Source organism: Trachinotus anak, unplaced genomic scaffold (genome assembly GCF_046630095.1).
Source record: "Trachinotus anak isolate AG129_WGS33_773 ecotype Australia unplaced genomic scaffold, CSIRO_AGI_Tana_v1 ptg000020l, whole genome shotgun sequence".
Classification (NCBI taxonomy): domain Eukaryota; kingdom Metazoa; phylum Chordata; class Actinopteri; order Carangiformes; family Carangidae; genus Trachinotus; species Trachinotus anak.
In genome coordinates, this window is record NW_027273871.1 from 3,196,483 (window position 1) to 3,213,682 (window position 17,200).

At 39.2% G+C, this 17,200-nt stretch overlaps 1 protein-coding gene across 1 annotated transcript; it reads right to left on the bottom strand.

Moving 5' to 3' along the window:
* Positions 1-253: 253 nt before the first annotated feature.
* sc5d (sterol-C5-desaturase) lies at positions 254-5,024 on the bottom strand. The gene is made up of 5 exons (XM_071505913.1): positions 4,875-5,024; positions 3,510-3,727; positions 2,573-2,705; positions 2,370-2,470; positions 254-1,963 (listed from the first exon to the last, which is right to left on the bottom strand). The coding sequence occupies exons 2-5, from the start codon at positions 3,717-3,719 to the stop codon at positions 1,499-1,501; spliced, it is 909 nt and encodes a 302-aa protein (XP_071362014.1). The 5' UTR covers positions 3,720-3,727; positions 4,875-5,024; the 3' UTR covers positions 254-1,498.
* Between the last annotated feature and the right edge of the window lie 12,176 nt (positions 5,025-17,200).

Genomic DNA, 17,200 nt, shown 5'->3' on the forward strand with positions numbered 1-17,200 from the left:
AAGGGCATCTTGTTCATGTTGGCAAAATAAGATCAATCTGTGGATGAAGACTGATATCTTTGAAAGCTCAGGGAAAAGCTAGTCAGTGGACCTTGAGTTTGGGTTGTTTTGTAAAACTACAATTTTCCAGACCAACAATAAACTTTGCTTGAGTTTTAAACCAACACAGCAACTCCATATGCTGATGAAGACCATGAGATGGGACTGAAAACAGCAGAAAAAAATAATGAATGGAGTCAACTTTATGACAAACTAGTATTTCCAAACCACATTTTCGTATTTATTTGTTATATATTTGTTTATAACCAAAAAGTCCAAAAAACATATTAGTTTGTACCAACAATAAAAGCGGGAAAGGTGCTTTATTCTCATACTAGTGATGATGCAATCACCTCAACAGACGGAGCAAAGACAAAAACTGTAATTATTATGTAACCAAAAAAGTGTAATCTTAGATCCATGGTCCTCCAGTGTGTAACTGTGGTTAAAACTACAGTAAACTAACTAAAGTTCATATCCCTGTCCCTGCTATCACTGACATTGTATTGATACTGAATACAAAATATATCTTCAAGATCATCTGTAATTATGACCTTCACACACAGTATTAGTCTACATGAACAATTCTTGCTGAAATGGGCCAGTCAACACAATTTCTGATGTCTTTCTTTTTTTTAAAGGTATAGATTATCATTGCTATTTCTCTCTCCCTTTTGGCCTTGAAATCACTAAATTGTACCAGATGGTGCAACTTTTCTGTGCATCTGAGGACAGATTTAAAGGAAGATTCTTGCATTTTATATTATTAGTATTAGTCAGTCAGTTGCTCAGCAAGTAAAACCTAATTCAGTGAACTACAACAGCTGAGAGTGTAGTGAGATTCAAGTTTATTTGGTAAGATTTATGAGGCTCGAGCTGCTTGCTGGAGTCATGTGGTGAGTGCAAAGCTGGCGTGACCCATTAGTCAGAACAGCCACGATTATGAGAATAGTTGAAAAATACCAGAATTTTCCTTTAAAGCAGGTGATGGTTAGTCACATTCTCTCAGATTGAATCTTGAGTTTAAACTTGTTAAATCAAAGTTGATCCTTAACTCTGAAGTTAATCTACCATTCACAGTTAGTGTCGGTCACAGATAGTGTAGCAGCTCCTTTAGCTCCAGCCTTCTGATGCTCCTCAGATTTGTTGTATTGCTCTGTAAAAAGCATTTTGTGCTAAACTCTTGTGTGGTTTACTTTGGTCACTTTATCACTCCCTTCAATTATAAGCACTGCAAGATTATTATGCCAGTTCCAGATGACTGGTGCATGACTGGTGCGTCAGAGTAGCTCATGTCCGGGCATCTTATCCACTAGAATTCAAAATCTCACAATAGCTCATTTGGCAAGAACAATCACTCAAATTCTAATAATATGTTTTCCAGCTGAGTATGGGTGCAGCACATTGTCTTTACAAAAATAGTGATCGCTTTCAGTAATTAATTGTAATTTCCCTACTGTTACTCCTCCTTACACATGACTCCTCTCTGAGCATGTCCGTTCACTTGCCCTTTAGCCTTCACTCTCTCATCTCCCAGCTTCCCCTCTGCTTGAAGTTTGCGGATCAGATCGTGGGGACCCTTGCCCATCAGAGCCGACGGGTGCCTGTAGGAGCCTCCCAGGCGGTCCCACAGTGTGAAGTATTGGCCGTAATTGTAGTCGAAGAAGAGGTGGTGGTCGGTGTGGTGAGCTGAGCCGTTGATGAGGCTGGTCAGAGCGCCGGGGACACGGTAGTCACCGTCGTGGATAGAGATGGTCCAGATGTTGACGAAAATGTAGAGGGCCAAGTAGAGCACCTTGTGGAGCGGGAAAAAGAAGGGGTAGATGTGGTATGGGAGGCCCTGCATGAAGCCGTCCACTGGATGAAAGGCATGGCTAGCAAAGGGAGTGGGGATCTTCCATAAGTGGTGTGGTTTGTGAAACAGCTGTTAGGACGAGAGAGCAAAGAGATCAGAGATTTTTGCTTAAATTACTTATTACCAGTTCAAAATCATTTTGCAAATATTTTTTTTTATTTTGGCACATACAGCAGCTGGTTCTGAGAGGGTAAAACTATGGCCATCAAAACATAATGGCTCAACAGGGGGGAGTAGAGCCGATATATCAGCTGGGTCAATATTATTGGCTGATATTATCTTTTTGCAGATATATCGGTACCTGTGAATATGTTGGCTAGTAGGTAACAAGAAAGTGCCGTATGGAAATGAAAACCTGGACAAATAAAATAGGACTCAATCACAGTTATGCTGAAATTAAAATGCAATATACAGGCCTTTAATCAAGGGGAAAGCTGCACCTTTAAGTTCAAACAAAAACCACAGATGTGCTCACCTTGTAAATGAGCTTATGGTGTAGGAAGCGATGAATCCAGTAGATACACATGTCAGTGAAAAACAGGAAGGAGATCATACTCAGGAAGAGCCCAGGCCAACCTGAAAGCACACAGACCACGTCACCATCAAGAAATCTGGGCCTGATGACAAAAGCACTGGAAACATTAGGATTACAGAACAAGTGAGAACTGGTGAACTCACCCAGCGGAGATTCGTTGACGTTGTCGTACAGTTTGCTGTATCCTCTAACTTCAGCGAAAAACAGAGCCACAGTGGGAATGCTGATCCAGGGAAGAGAGGTCATCGCATATTTGATCTCCCTCTGAACCTGATTCTACGAGGGAAAAAAGACATACAGTATATATTTGAAATAAAGCAGATATTAAATGAAGATAAACAGAGAATATAAAGAGATAAAATAACATCCCTAGTATCCACATTATAAAATCTCAGGTGATAATCAGAGCTTAATCTTGATAGTTGTGTGGACATTGCACTTGAATGTTATCAAAGTATGCTGTTATTCAATTGGTTCAAGTCATCTGTAATGTTTCTAGTGTCTAGTTTGCTGTGGTGATATTATGCTGTTGTATTTAATTAACTCCTGTATGAGTACCATCTGCTAAATATAATATAGTCCCTACTGTTTTATGAAATTACTGAACCTATTTTTCAAATTCTAATTTTACATTTTCAGTAAGCATAAGGTCACTTAAGGTCTCAACACACTTCAGCCCAAGTGATTATTGGATTGTCTAACAAAGTCTAAAACCAACTTTCTGTGAGTAAATAGACAGGTTTTGAACTTTTCTATTAAGCCGTCTTCCTCCATTCTTCTCACGACTTTACTTCACTTTTTGTGTTTACAGCTGAGTGCGAAACCACAAATGTTTTCAAGGAAAGACTGTCTAAAGGGTGTGCATTTATTCCTATTTGTGTGAGTCATCACATCCAGAAATCAAATACACACAAAAGACACAGAATTCTTTGAGAGAGATTGGAGAGCCAGATGTGCACTATAATGATTTGTTATACATTTTTCCACCCCTGGTAGATACAAAGTTCAAATGGATAGCTTTGCAGTGCTGACACCCTGTTTATCACTGCATGAATCATAAATAAGATACAGGCTTTATACCTCTAAGAAGTGTGGGTGTTTCATCAGATTGTGGTCGAAGATGAAGTAGTAGCTGATGGCCCCCAGGCCCAGGTACAGGACTGCAGCCCCGAGGTTCGTCAGCACCAGCAGGCTGATAATCTGCCGCAGGGCCCATTCCTCAGGCCACGATGCAGGGTATACATAGGGGGTGAGGATGTAATAATCAGCAACATTCAGCACAAGATCCATGGTTGAATCTGTAAAGTATAGAACAGCGTTTACAAGATGTATATATAATAAATGGTTAATAGTTTAAAACACACTATACAAAACAGGGTGTGCAACTATTGATGAATGAATGATGCACTCTGATGACTGCGTTCAGAAAGCTCCAGAGGAAATCTAGTAAGGTGACCTTGAGTTAAGAATTTTTTGTAAATCTACTAGTTCTGAGGTCAAGATGAACTTTCAAGCTCAACATGTCTTCATCAGTGTTGAACACATTTACAGACTGTATATACAGTTAATAAATGTTGAGTATTATCATTAAATATGAATACAGCTATGGTATACTTTGTCATAAATAATTAACTGTTGATGAACTTGTAAGAGGCCTTTCACTTTCTCCACCATCTGTCATTGCCATCAGTTGCCATCAGTTGCTGTAGCAATGTACTGCTTTCCCTTAAAACCTGACTTTGTGGCTGCCCGACAGTATTAAATGGTTTTCGTATTTATCCGACACATTACTGATAATAAACTGACTGATTTTTATCTGGCAAATGAAATATAGGTCACGAAGACAAGAAGAATGAGAACACTGTGTTATTAAATTTAGTCACGATTGATTTAATGGCTTATTTGCTGAAATGTTCAACAGATAAAGATGTTTGCACACTTAGTATTACAGCAAATATTGACCTTTCTTAACCCAAAATTCAAATCCAAATTATTTTTAAATAACAGAAGCTGTGACACCTTATTTGAAAAACTGTTGCGTTATGTCTAATTGCAATAACAGTCAGTGAGTGGAGGTTAGGATATTATATGTATTGTATAGCCTCTCTAGTTATGGTGCTGACTGGACCTCTGATCTCTGGAGGGTGTCTAAACCCTGACTCCACTACTTTAACAACTTATCACAATGGCTTTCATTTCTGCAGTTACACAATTTTTTTTTTTTTTTTTTACTATATCAAACATGAGATGAAACTGGGAATTTTGCAAACCACGCATGAACACGAAGTCTGTGAAATCAAGTGAAGAGTACGTATGAGACCTGCACGACAGGTAAACACGTAGAGGCGTTAACAGACAACAGAGGCTGCACAACAGGGTTACACGACCGCATAATGACAGATTATTAGTATAAAGTTAGGTCTGTGTTTTCAAAGAGCACTGTACCTTGTGTAGGTTTCTCGTATTCCGGAACAATGGCGGAGGGACGTGCACTAAACTAAAGGTGAACGAACAACCAATCAGTAATGAGTTGACCATTACATCATAAAAACGACATCCAATGAACGAGCAGTTTCTCGTCACGGCAGGATTGTTATGATATCCGATTGGCCAATTGGAGGATCTGCTCATGGCGTTACAGAAACAAGGCTACTCTGCTTAAAGGTCCTGCCACATCTGGAACAGGAGCTGGTCCGTCTTACAGCTGTGACACACATCTGTCTCAGCCTAATGACGCTGCACTGGGAGCAGCTGCAGACGGGCCGAGCGGCGCTCCATTCTCACTTTATAACAAACTTCCTTTACAAAGCACAAAATTGAAAATATTCTCAGATTTTTAACCACTGTGACACCTCGCAGAACAAAACTTTATGGATCACACTAAGCTTTGCGGCCCACTCTTCAATTCGGCATCTTCCAATCTATCCATCAGTGTTTTCTTTCGTTAAAAAGAAACTTCCAGGCCTGATTCTGCTATATCTGAAACATAAACTTTCCTCATACCGTAACTGGTGTTTGAAATTGTGCTCCTCATAATGACACACTGAATGCCGCACTTGCCTGGACATAATACTGAATCGAAGAAGAGTTAGATTCATGTCATGTGAGTTGTGTGTTTTAGCAAATTAGCAATGCAGATTTAATTTGCAAGATTTTTGAATTAAGTTTGTGACACACGGCCACTGAAACCTTGACTTAATGTATTTATGTACTGGCTTTATTTTTGTAAAGCACTGTTACTTGCATATGTTACAGTTAAAACTATCCCATAGGCCGTGGAATCAACTTTATTGATGGACGATTACCTCGGTGTAATTCTGTTATGATGAGCATGCAGTCTTCTCCAGCCAATCTGTCGCTGCCAATAATCTTGAGTGAATGTTTCATCTTCTAGCTCCGCTGTCAAAATAAAATATTTTATTGTTCGGTTTTAATGGCACAGATGACAAATTCATTCTGCTGTAAAACTCACACTCAGCCATGAGGTGTCGCCATTGCCCCAAGGTAATCAAGAGTAGCCTCAGTCTTATTAGACTTAACTATAGGCACTGTAGGAATATACAGGGATATTATACTGGATATGACAGACAAAAATGTAATATTAGACACGGAATAAGTTCCCATGTGCTACAGGAATATTAAAGCCAAGGAAAGGTGAAAACCCTTCATACAGCATACCTGGTTTGAAGGTTGATTTGATGAGGTGACTTCAGCGCAGGTCCATGATAAGGATATTCATTGGTTTTCCTCAACACTAGGAGAACACATACTCTCTTTTTTACCCAGTAGTGCTCTGGAGTGCATTTCTTAAACCACTCAATTCACCAACTTTAAAATGATCTGGCTTTTCTGTAAGAGGCAACTTGCTTATTGTTTAAAGAAAGGCTCCTGTTTTTCTTTGCTTGTTCTTTTCTGTCTTTATTCAGTTGTTTTTTTCCCCCCATCTTTTCATTCTTAACTTTTAAATAGAAGCCACTGCCAATTTTCTTTCTAATCAATTTTCATTATGATGTTTATATTACCACCAGGGACGGCCAAACATTTTAAATGAATCTTCTTTTCCACACACAGCCCTTAAATTGCCACAAAGAGCACCTCAATGAACTTTAAGCCCTATAAAAAAAACAGTCTTGATCTTCTATTCACTGGATGTGTCCTGAGTTTGAGATTGGGGAAAATCAGGAGCCATTGTCATCTTTGATCTATTCACAATGTCCAAGAAGCCCCTTTCGACAGTGGAGCAGTTTTTATGCTTGGACATTACTGGATGGAGGTCATTCAGATATAAACAAAACTACTGTTGCAGAAGACATTTAGCTGTTCCTGGCTAACACTAGATTAATTTATGCCGCAACTTAGCTCTTAATGTCACCTGGTGCAAGTGGGGAAAACACTTTGTTGATGTTGATGATCTTGAATTTCACAGAATAGAATAACAAAAAAGGGTTTTTCATATAAACATAGTGTTCAGCAGTACTCAAGCTATTTTGCTGCCTAGATGATCAACTCATTTTAACCATTCTTACAATATTTATTTATTGATAATATTCAAAGGGTCAATTGACCAAAATTACCATCTTGGTGGGTGTCATCTTCACCATGTATCAAGTCATGACTATACTCTGGTTTAATGTGCTAAGGTTTTGAAATATCCACCTTTGAAAATTATACTGCCAGCCCAGTAACATGAAAGAGAATCCAGATTAGTTGGTGCTGCTGCAAACATTACTCTGACGTCATCTAGCTTCAGTCTGCCAGCCAGAGTGGAGTTTAGAGAGTTTGCATGGTCCACAAACGATGGTTTTAGTGGCTGCTATTTTAGTTTGTTAACATTTGTCTCAGAATATATCCAGTGTTTTCACACATTCAGATATTTTTGGTGGTCACTGTATCCAAAGCTTCTTCAAAAACAGACTACCCCTACACGTACTTTACTTTGAGACATGTTACCTTGCTCTAGATTTTCCTCCATTAGTAAGACATACAGCACAGCTGCTGCCCTTTTAGCATCACACTCTCCTCCACTCTGCTCATGATGCTGGGAGGACAGCAGATGGGTACACTTTGTGTTTACTGATACAAAGCTGATAGGCCGCCTTATCGTAAATCACATCATAAATACAACTCACTCTGTTCAAGCATATGTCTAACATTTGGTTTCCTAACGTATCAAGTTAAAAAGTGATTTGTGAATTTGTGAAGTGATTGTAAATGTGAAAAATTACTTCACTATGAATTTTTATCTGTGCAAATAAAACCATAAACAAGAGGAATCTATATTTGTAAAATAAATCTTTGTATGCTGGAAAAAACTAATGGAAAAAGCAAAAGTTGCACTATGCTTCCAAACCCAGTGCAATACACCTTAATGCATTTTAGAAGAAATATGGAATGCAAAATAGTCAATGATGAAACCATATGTAATAAGATGCATATGTTTGACAGCAGGTGTTGCCTGTTTGGGCTGATTACAATATAGGAGTACAGTTCTATTCACACACTGAATGCAAAAGTTGTTAAACATCCTGTAGGCATGAGTAAAGAAACTGTTTTTTTTCGCAGAGAATTTGTTTGTGCAAGCTTGACTAACAGAGCTGGAGCTACCTTACAGGCTGTGAAGGTACCTCCCTCTGTGTGCAGACACACATGAACCAATCAGGGTATGTGCAGAGAGGCAACCCTCACGCTGAGCCCCAGATAACCTGCTGCTCATCATCTCCTCAGTAGGCAACGGCGGTGGATGTGTCACTTTGGCAAATGTAATCAAAAACTGGTGAAACTTGTCGCAACCGCAAACACAGTGACTGTTCAACTTTTAAACCGTCATATACTTGATTATCTTGTCACTGTGTTGATGTGAGTAAGACTGAAGAATGTGAACTTTCGGATTCACGCTTCTCTGCAATGTTATCACAGCAGATTGAAATGATGGCCGGTTTGCAAACATGACACCAAAGCTTATTGATGGTGTTGCACATGCACACCTGGGTGCTGCTGAGCACAAACTAACTGACATCCACACTTTAGAGGCACACTTTCTCAGCAACACCACTGAGTATGAGATCCAGGTCAACACACACACAGACACATACATCACACTGTTCACATTTCATTGACAAATTTGGAAGACTTGTAAACAAGATGATACATAATCCTGTATTCACTGCCGAAACTGGGCAGGATCTTGGTCATCCTGGTCAAAAGATGGGTCGGATCTGAGTAACCTGCATATAGACCAGCCAACCAGCCTGAAAACCACTTCACCTCCTCTTTGGATTTGAAAGGTGCAGGCCACAGCTGCTGCTGTTTAGTCTGTTTGGGGCCGTGGCTGCATCTGCTCATAAATAACACAGTCTCATAAAATTTCATAAAAAGAGAATTAATTCTGAATTACAGATTATGTTGCATGAATACTGCAAACATAATTTCCTTCCATCATGAATGGATTTATGTGACAAAAGCACATACTGAAGGCCCATTTTATGTTACCCCATCAGATGTTCAGGTAGCACTTTATAATAGTAGTTACTACAACTTTAGTTTATAGCTGCATCTAGTTGCATTAACAAACCCAGCTAGCAGAGAGTCTTGATCACAGACCGTATATAGAGCTGGATGTAGCCTCTGTGACGTCACAGATTTCAGGTTTTGGAGGAGCGGTTTTAGAGCGGGCTGCCCTGCTGTTGCCATCTTGGCAGTGCCTGACTCTGCCAAACTTCAGGCTAATTAAAAAATGGGCAGAGAGGTGGGGCGTGTGTGAGCCGAGATGTGCATGCCAGTTTTTGGCAAGCATACGCCTACCCACCTGTCACTCAGAGCACCGTACCCTCAATTATGCAAAACTACAAGCCTTAATAATATTTAACTGGGTTCACCCCCTCAACAGTTGAAATGAAGGGGGGAATTAGAGTCTACAGAGACTGAAACAGTTTTTTGTTCTAGGCCCTAAACATGTTTATTTCTGCTGTAAAGTTGGGTATTTTAACACGAGAGTCTGTGGGGATTGAAACCATTCTCAAGTGGCCATTCAAGGAACTGCAGTTTTTGATGTTGGCTTCATTTTTCAGTCCCAGAAGTTGCCACTTGGTGTTGATATTCCATAACCCTCTTCTAGCATATTAGCCACATAATACATCCACTAGAAGAGACTAATCTCTGAATCTTCAAGATGAACTGAGTGTACTTAAGCATTAAGTACGTTACTCAACAATGGGGATGTGATAAATCTAAAGAGGTGGTTGGTGAGCTGTTAACCTCATCAGCAGCGCTTGATTGCTTGATTCTAAACTGAAGTGGACCTAGTACAGAACCGAAGACAGTGAGACGCAGTAGCATAACCTCCACATGCATAGCTTAGAAAAAAAAATGACTACAAATGTTTGAACTTAACAGAAAAAAAAAGTATATGTAAAAGATATGTAATTTCTGCCTCTACCCTGAGCCCCCACACTGTCAATCTGTTGAATGTTAATTCAGTACTTAGTGGTGCTTTAGCTTGGACTTGAGTCAGAACCAAGTCAACATCTTCAGACGACCCCAAAGTTATACTTATGACTTCACTTGGACTTAAGTTTGAAATTAAATGTTATAAAGTTCATCTGAAAATAACACTTTAGAAGCAGCCTTTATTAGCCTACTTTAAATGTACTATACTAACTGCAGAGCCATTAGGACTTAAAACACAAAGTTTAGGATTTGACTTCATAACCAAAACTGGGACTTACTTGTGACTTCCCATGTCTTTAAAAGTCTTCCTGCCTCTGTTCAAGAATCCTGACCCCATTCTCTTTGAACACAGTAGTAGTTAGGAACATACTGAAAGATACTTAATGATTAGAAGTGTCTTTCAATTACAGGCAAGAATGTTTTTAATCTAAAACTTCTAAAATGACAAAAATGAATTTAAAACTTTGTGTTTAAAGGCAAAATTCATATTTATTTATTTTTTCTTTTTCTTTTTTTTAAATTATCTAGATAAATAGAGGAGTGGGAGTATAAATTCTCTTTCAGGCAGCAATAATACAGGAGACAGTATTGCCTTCTGAAACATGCCCCCTACATGACTAATGCTGCTTTCAAATGAAACTTGTGAGGGTGTGTTTTCAACATGAGAAGTCAAGAGCACAATTGGTATTCAAGCAGTTCAAGTTGTGCGATCACTGTTGCTAGGTGACTGATGATCAAGATGGACATTGCCTTTTTCCCTTTTCAGAAGCAGTGAATGATTTGAGGTTTCCTGCATGTCAGTGTCATGCAAGGAAATAGGAAAGGTTTCACAGCAAAAGTAATTTTGAAGAAAATGTCCTTTTCATGGGCTCCCACAATTAAAAAAAAAAACATATTAGCTTCTCAGGTCATCCTCATCAGTGTTTTCGAGTATTTTTTAGACCACCAGTTAACAAACTCCTCAGTGAGCCATTATTTGCATTGATGAGATTTGACTGGTCAAAATATCCACACACTGTTAAATCAAACAACTTAAACCGTATTAAAATGCAAATTGCCTTCTGGGCACAACATGCTCCACCCATTCCAGTCTGATGATTAAAGTTCATTCATGACACAGGTGGCACCTCCATCTCTTTGAAGCCGTCTGTTTGTAGATCCTGCTCATCCTGTCAGATACGGTCTGATGTAATTCTTCCTCACGCAGGGGTAAAAGAAAACGCTTTTTAGAGGTGGTTCTCTCAAGCTTTTTAGCTGCTTCTTTTTACTTTGTTTAGTGCCCCACCAATGTTGAAGGCCAGTCCATGGCCAAAACATATTGGTTATTATTTGCAATCCAAGGTAACAAATAAACAGAAATGTAATAAAAAGCTATTTTTTTCTTTCCTTTTGTCAGGAAAGGTGCTTCAGACCTCAGTATTTTTATTACTTTTTCAATGTGCAACCAAATTGAAATTAACGTGTATCTGAAAGAACAATGTTTCCATACAAAATGAAAATGGCAACTTATGGTCCCAACTTGTACAAAGTCAGAATGGTATAAAAGATCAAGGCCCTCAAAGTGAATTTTAACACTACTTATTATGTGCATTTAATCTGAACACTAGTACTCTGGCACTAAGGCATAAAGTGATAACCATTTAGATTTTCAATATATCAAATGTTACTTTTTTAAAGCAATGCCAGCAAGGTTAAAATAGAATTGAGCTCAAAGCACCAGTCACTGTGCCTAAGAGAAGCTTAACAAAGCTGCTGGTGAGGCTGTACACTCATTAGCTGTGTCCCAAATCCAAACTGTACACCAATTCTGAGCAGATTTTCTCCACACGCTTCAGGCATCACTGCCCGACCTGTGTGATTGACATCTCTCTCTTCTTTTTTTTTTTAAGAATCAGATTTAAAGCCTCAGCTGCCTTAGGGAGAAATGAGACAAGCACATTCTGGATGTGATGTAAATGAAAAAAGCTGGTATATGTGCAACATGAGGATTCCTCTCAGCCCATGCTATGAGCCATTTGAGACAAATTTGTGATATCGGCTAATATAAATAAAACTGACTTTGTTTGGCTGCTCTGTTATTTGCTCTTCTTCTGTTGCATTGCTGACAAGGTAGTTGCTGACGGTTTGTTTCCTGCCCCTAGAGGTCAGTACATGAGGTTTTTAGAACTTAAGTCTGGGACGGTTATTACAAAATACACTACCAACCACAAGTGTTGTCAAATCCACCAGGACTGACGTTTTAAGGACTGTAAATTACTGTACAATTACAGTTGTTACACTTTGGTCTATGACAGTTATATTCTCAGGAAGGGCTTTTGTGTTTTCTGCACTTTTGGAATGGAATACACTGCAGAAGCACCTGAAGCTCAACGAATTGTTCTCGTTAAAGATGCTCTTTGTAAGTTTTCTCTACCATCGAATGGAGCAGATTGTAGCTTAACAAGATCTTCGGCCGTCGTCATGTTTACAAGACAAGAGGTTGTAAAACGCTCTCTGAGCAGCGCTATGCCTTCAGGACAGATTGAGGCCTACAGTGAGTCGCTGTTGGAGAGAGGCCGTGGCGAGCTGGTTAGCATCCTAACTTGAGCAAAGACAAGATAGAGAGTTGATATTGGTGTTGCTTTCCACTGCTGGAGACAGCTCTTGGTGGAAGTTTGATGTTGAACTTGCAACATTTCTGTTGCACTTGTAAATAAACAGCTGTTGATGCTAACGTGGCTATGTAGCAATAACAAAACTTACAAATCGCTCCTTTAAATGCTTTTAAATCAAACATGAAAGCATTTTAGGCAGATTCCTTTGTCTTTAACTTACTTGGTTATGAACCTGAAATCTTGATGTGATGTGAGCTCCTTATGTTTAATTTAAAGTTTTTTTGTATTACGTCTCATGTTGTGTTTTCTGACTGCGGCTTTGTGTTTTTATTTGTGCTGCTGCCTGCCTGAGCCAGGTTCACCTTTAAAAAGAGATTCTTAGTCTCAACGAAACTTACTTTCCTGGTTAAATAAAGGTTAAGTTAAAAAAGCGTGTTGTCAGTTGAATTTAGAGTGTCTGTGTTATCAATACAGCATTTAACATTTTCTTTTCCTTCGAGCAAAACAATGACGAAGAATCCATTAAGCAGTACAGCATTGTCTCATCTACTGCTTTTTGTTTTATTTCAGAAAATGCTACTTGTTGGCGTAAGCATTTTCACTTCACTGAAGAGGTACAAGTGAAACACAAAGAAAGTAAAGAGGGCAAACAAAGGCAAGCCACAGTGCTACCACATTAAGCAGCTCTGTCTCTTTGTGATGTGAATGGGCCAGCTTACAACAAAGGTCTGTAGATGAAATAGACTAATTTTGCTATCATTGTGAGCCTGTCCCAGTTTTACAGAGTGAAAGTTAGAGCCTTCTTTTGGTTAGATCTGTAATCACTATCCAATCTGCCTGGAGGAGAAAAAGAAATTTAATTTGACAAGGAGGTAATGAACCCGTGCAGCCATTATCTTATATAACCCATTTGAGAGACTGGTTGAGCACTGATGAAAATTCTATTAAACATAGCTGGCTGATTTCTCTATTTTGTTCAGTGGCAGAAAAGCCTTTTTTAACCTTGCCAATTTACTTTGAACTCTCAGAGTTGCCAAGGATCATTATATCAAGGAGCTTCAAACACTGACCCTTAAATGATTCAAAGGCAACAACCCCAGACTTTGGGCTAATAACCTCTGTGATGCATATACACGATACCTAGGCAAGTGCTGGAAATACTTTTACTTTTAGATTCTCTCTGGAGTTGGAATCAGAGCAGGATTCTGGTCTTAGATGCAACTTTTTCTGGTGTCAGAACTTTCTTGTTTTCAAATCTATTTTGGTTCAGACTTGCCTCAATTAAATGCTGACTTGACTTTTCTTTCACTTTTCAGTAAACTTAAATTATACATCTTCTCCCTGTGGTCTGTATTTCAGAGTATTATCTCCGTACCGCAGATAATTCATTTACTAAGTGCAACACACATAATGAATGATAGCGGCACACAGCGGATGCCCCTTAATGAGAGAAGTAGTAGTCAATGTACGTCGGCCAGAATGTGCCAATACAGGGAGCAGATGTATATAAAAACCATTGTTTTTCTGGAACGCTGAGGTGCTTCAATATACATCAACCTGGTGACCTGGTGTTACGCCTTGCAAAGTATTTGTACTGTGTGTTGCTGTGTGCCATATGCTGCTGGTGCAATTAAATTGGTACAGTATTGTATTTAATGCCCTTAATTCAATAGTGTATATAATGTACAATACACCCTGAATGCACTGTCCTCAAACATGAACAAAAACTGTTTGAAGCAGTGATTCATTGAAAGTTTAAACATACATTCAATTAGTATTTATTTTAGTACAAGTGATGTATACTGTTCATCATAAGTAATTGTTCTTGATTTGATATGGGTGCATGTATACTTTGTACAGTTGTCTGTCCCCCATGAGAGGGACTAATTTGATAGAAGTTTTTATTAAATTAAAGGAGCTATTGCTACATAGCCAATGTTAGCATTAACAGCTGTTTACTCACCAGTCTGGAGGAAACATTGCAAGTTCAGCATCAAACTTCATTCCTTTACTCACCAAGAGCTGTCTCCAGAGGTGGAAAGCAAAGCCAGCGTAAGCTCTTGTCTCTATCATGTCTTTTCTTCTACTGAAGTAAGCATGCTAAGCAGCTGGTCCTAGCCCATCTCGCCACTTTCTGATAGTGACTTGCTGCAGCCACAAATCTGCCCTGAAAATACAACGATGCTCAGAGGGCGTATTATAACCTCTTGTCTTATAAATGCGACAATGGCTGAAGCTCTTGTCAAACGACAATCACCACCACCCGCTCCCGGCAAGAAACCACATTCGGCAGCAGAGAAAACCTACAAATAGACCCTTTAGCACTACATTAGGGGCATCTCATTTGTCTTTCTTGCCTTATGTTGGGGGACACCAAAAAAAGATGCAAGTAAACATAGTGGTGTGCAGAAGGAGGATTGAAGGAAACATTTAATGAATGAGACATCATTATCTGAATCAATGTCTGAGACATCATCTGCCACTGGGCTCTGAACTTGTGTTGTATGTGTATGTTTGCTTGAAGTGTAGGTGTTTGCAGAGATAACGAGATGTCCAAACAGTGAGAGCACACACCGCTGGTGCTGTTTGGCTTTATTCACAGCCTCCTACATGACAAAGCAGACTGTGAAACATTTGCCACAGACTTCTGCGACAAACCTCACTTTAGTCAGTGATAAAACTTTTCACTTGTGAGTTTTGATGAATCTGTGCAGAGCAGTTTTATTGTTTTCTTGTTGTAATTTAAAGTATTTAAAGGAAAAGACAGAAGAGGCTGTCCACACACGGATTTTTTTAACCTTACAGAAAGCCAAGAAACACATTTCCCAAAAAGGTAAAAATTTCAATTTGTTCCACCCTTTGCTTTGTGACCAAATACCTGCTAAACTAATTACATTTCCATCAGTACTTTGTGTTTGATGCTAATTAGCTAATCTTAGCATGTCATCATGGTAAACTTAGACATCTGTGTCGTGAACAAATCTAAACTTGGAGCACATACAGAAAATAGAAAGAAAGAAAATATTTCATTACAATTTCTATTTGAAATATATAGAAGAGTCTTGTGTGAACTGTCTGAATCCACTAGATTATACTGCAAACTGCTGATTATTATACCAGAAAAAGAAATCCAGTATTCATAACACCTAACTAAAGCACAAATATGATGTTTGTGAAGAAGTTTTGAGCTCCTCACTTGGCTGCTCAACCTGTTTAAAGCCAAGATTAGACCTTGGCTAGGGGCCTCACAGCATGAATGTTCAAATTATGAAATGGTAAAATCTGAAGCCATGTGTGCTCCATTTAATATTTATCAGCTCCTGAATGCATGTCAGTATTTATTTGTTCCTCGCCTCCTTGTATATTCATGACATGAATAATGCTGTGTATGTTAATCAGATGGCAGACCAAGAGCAAAGTTTCAAAGCATCCTTCTGGAAAATCAATCATCTGCACGGCCTCCTTAGCATCAACCGACTCCGCTGCTCCCCTGACAAGATCACAGCTGAGGAGTGTACTGTCTCCTTTTTACATATTGCTGGACTAACCACAGGCACTGATTAGCAGCATCCCTCCCCCCTGATAGATGCTTTGTGCTTGATTTTAATGAACTGCTTTGCATTAGTGAGCCCTTCTCTCCTCCCAGTACACTTGCCTCTACTTGCTCTCACGTAGTCTGGCAAACCAGGGCAGAGCTCCTGTGGAAATAAGAAAAAAAAAAAAAAAAATCAGTCAACACATCTATCAGTAAGCAGCCGGCCAGGCGCACTCTGAGCCAAGACAGAAATATTGACAAATTGTCTGCTAGCCATCTTATTATCTTGCCCAGGGTTGTAGTTGGCAAAATAGCACATGCTGGAGGCAGCAACGATGGCGGTGGTGGTGAGGGTGTGTGTGTGTGTTACCGTGTGTGTGTTCTACGAGTAGAAATAAGCCAATGTTTGTAGAGCTTGCAACCCTGACACCCTGTTGTTGTATTGCTGCGCTTTGAGTGCTGCGCCATCATCTGTGGTATTAGTGTTTCTGGCTGTGATAGTAAGCTTGAAGCACATACCAAATGAGAACACATCTGATAATGAGTGAATCACTCATTACATTTTCTGCTCTTGGTTTGAATTGATGATATACTGCTGTGGCAACATAAGCCAGACACCAGTTGCTCAGCCGAGACTATGTCCAACTAGAATTACCACCTCATGGTTGTGTGCCTTCGCCAACCAGTCGAGTTGCAGTTTCCATCTATGTCTTTCCAGACTCTTTGAAGAGATTTAATAAATGGTATTAAGTGTATTTTATCAGAATTAGCATATGAACTTTTCTTGTCGTGGCCAAAAACGTTTTCTAAGAGTTCACAGTGACCTTTACCTTTAAGCCTGGGCCATCAAAATCTATTCAGTTCATCCTTGAGTCCAGTTGAACTTTTGAGCCAAATTTGAGAAATTCCCTCAAGGCCTTCCTGAGATATTCATGACAATGGGACGGACAGATGGACATTACACACGGAGGCATAACAAATTAATCAAATGAGCACAATGTCATTGTCAAAGGATGGAGGACAGGAGATGAAACCAGAACCAGGAATGAGTTTGACACTGAGGAATACCGCAGTGCAGTGGAAAGAAAACAGCATTTTATCTTTAGTTCAGTTTATTATAGCTTGGTCTTAGTTTGGTAGCTGTGGCTATCATACAACCTCTTCCATGTATGTATGTATAGCTGTGACTATAGAGT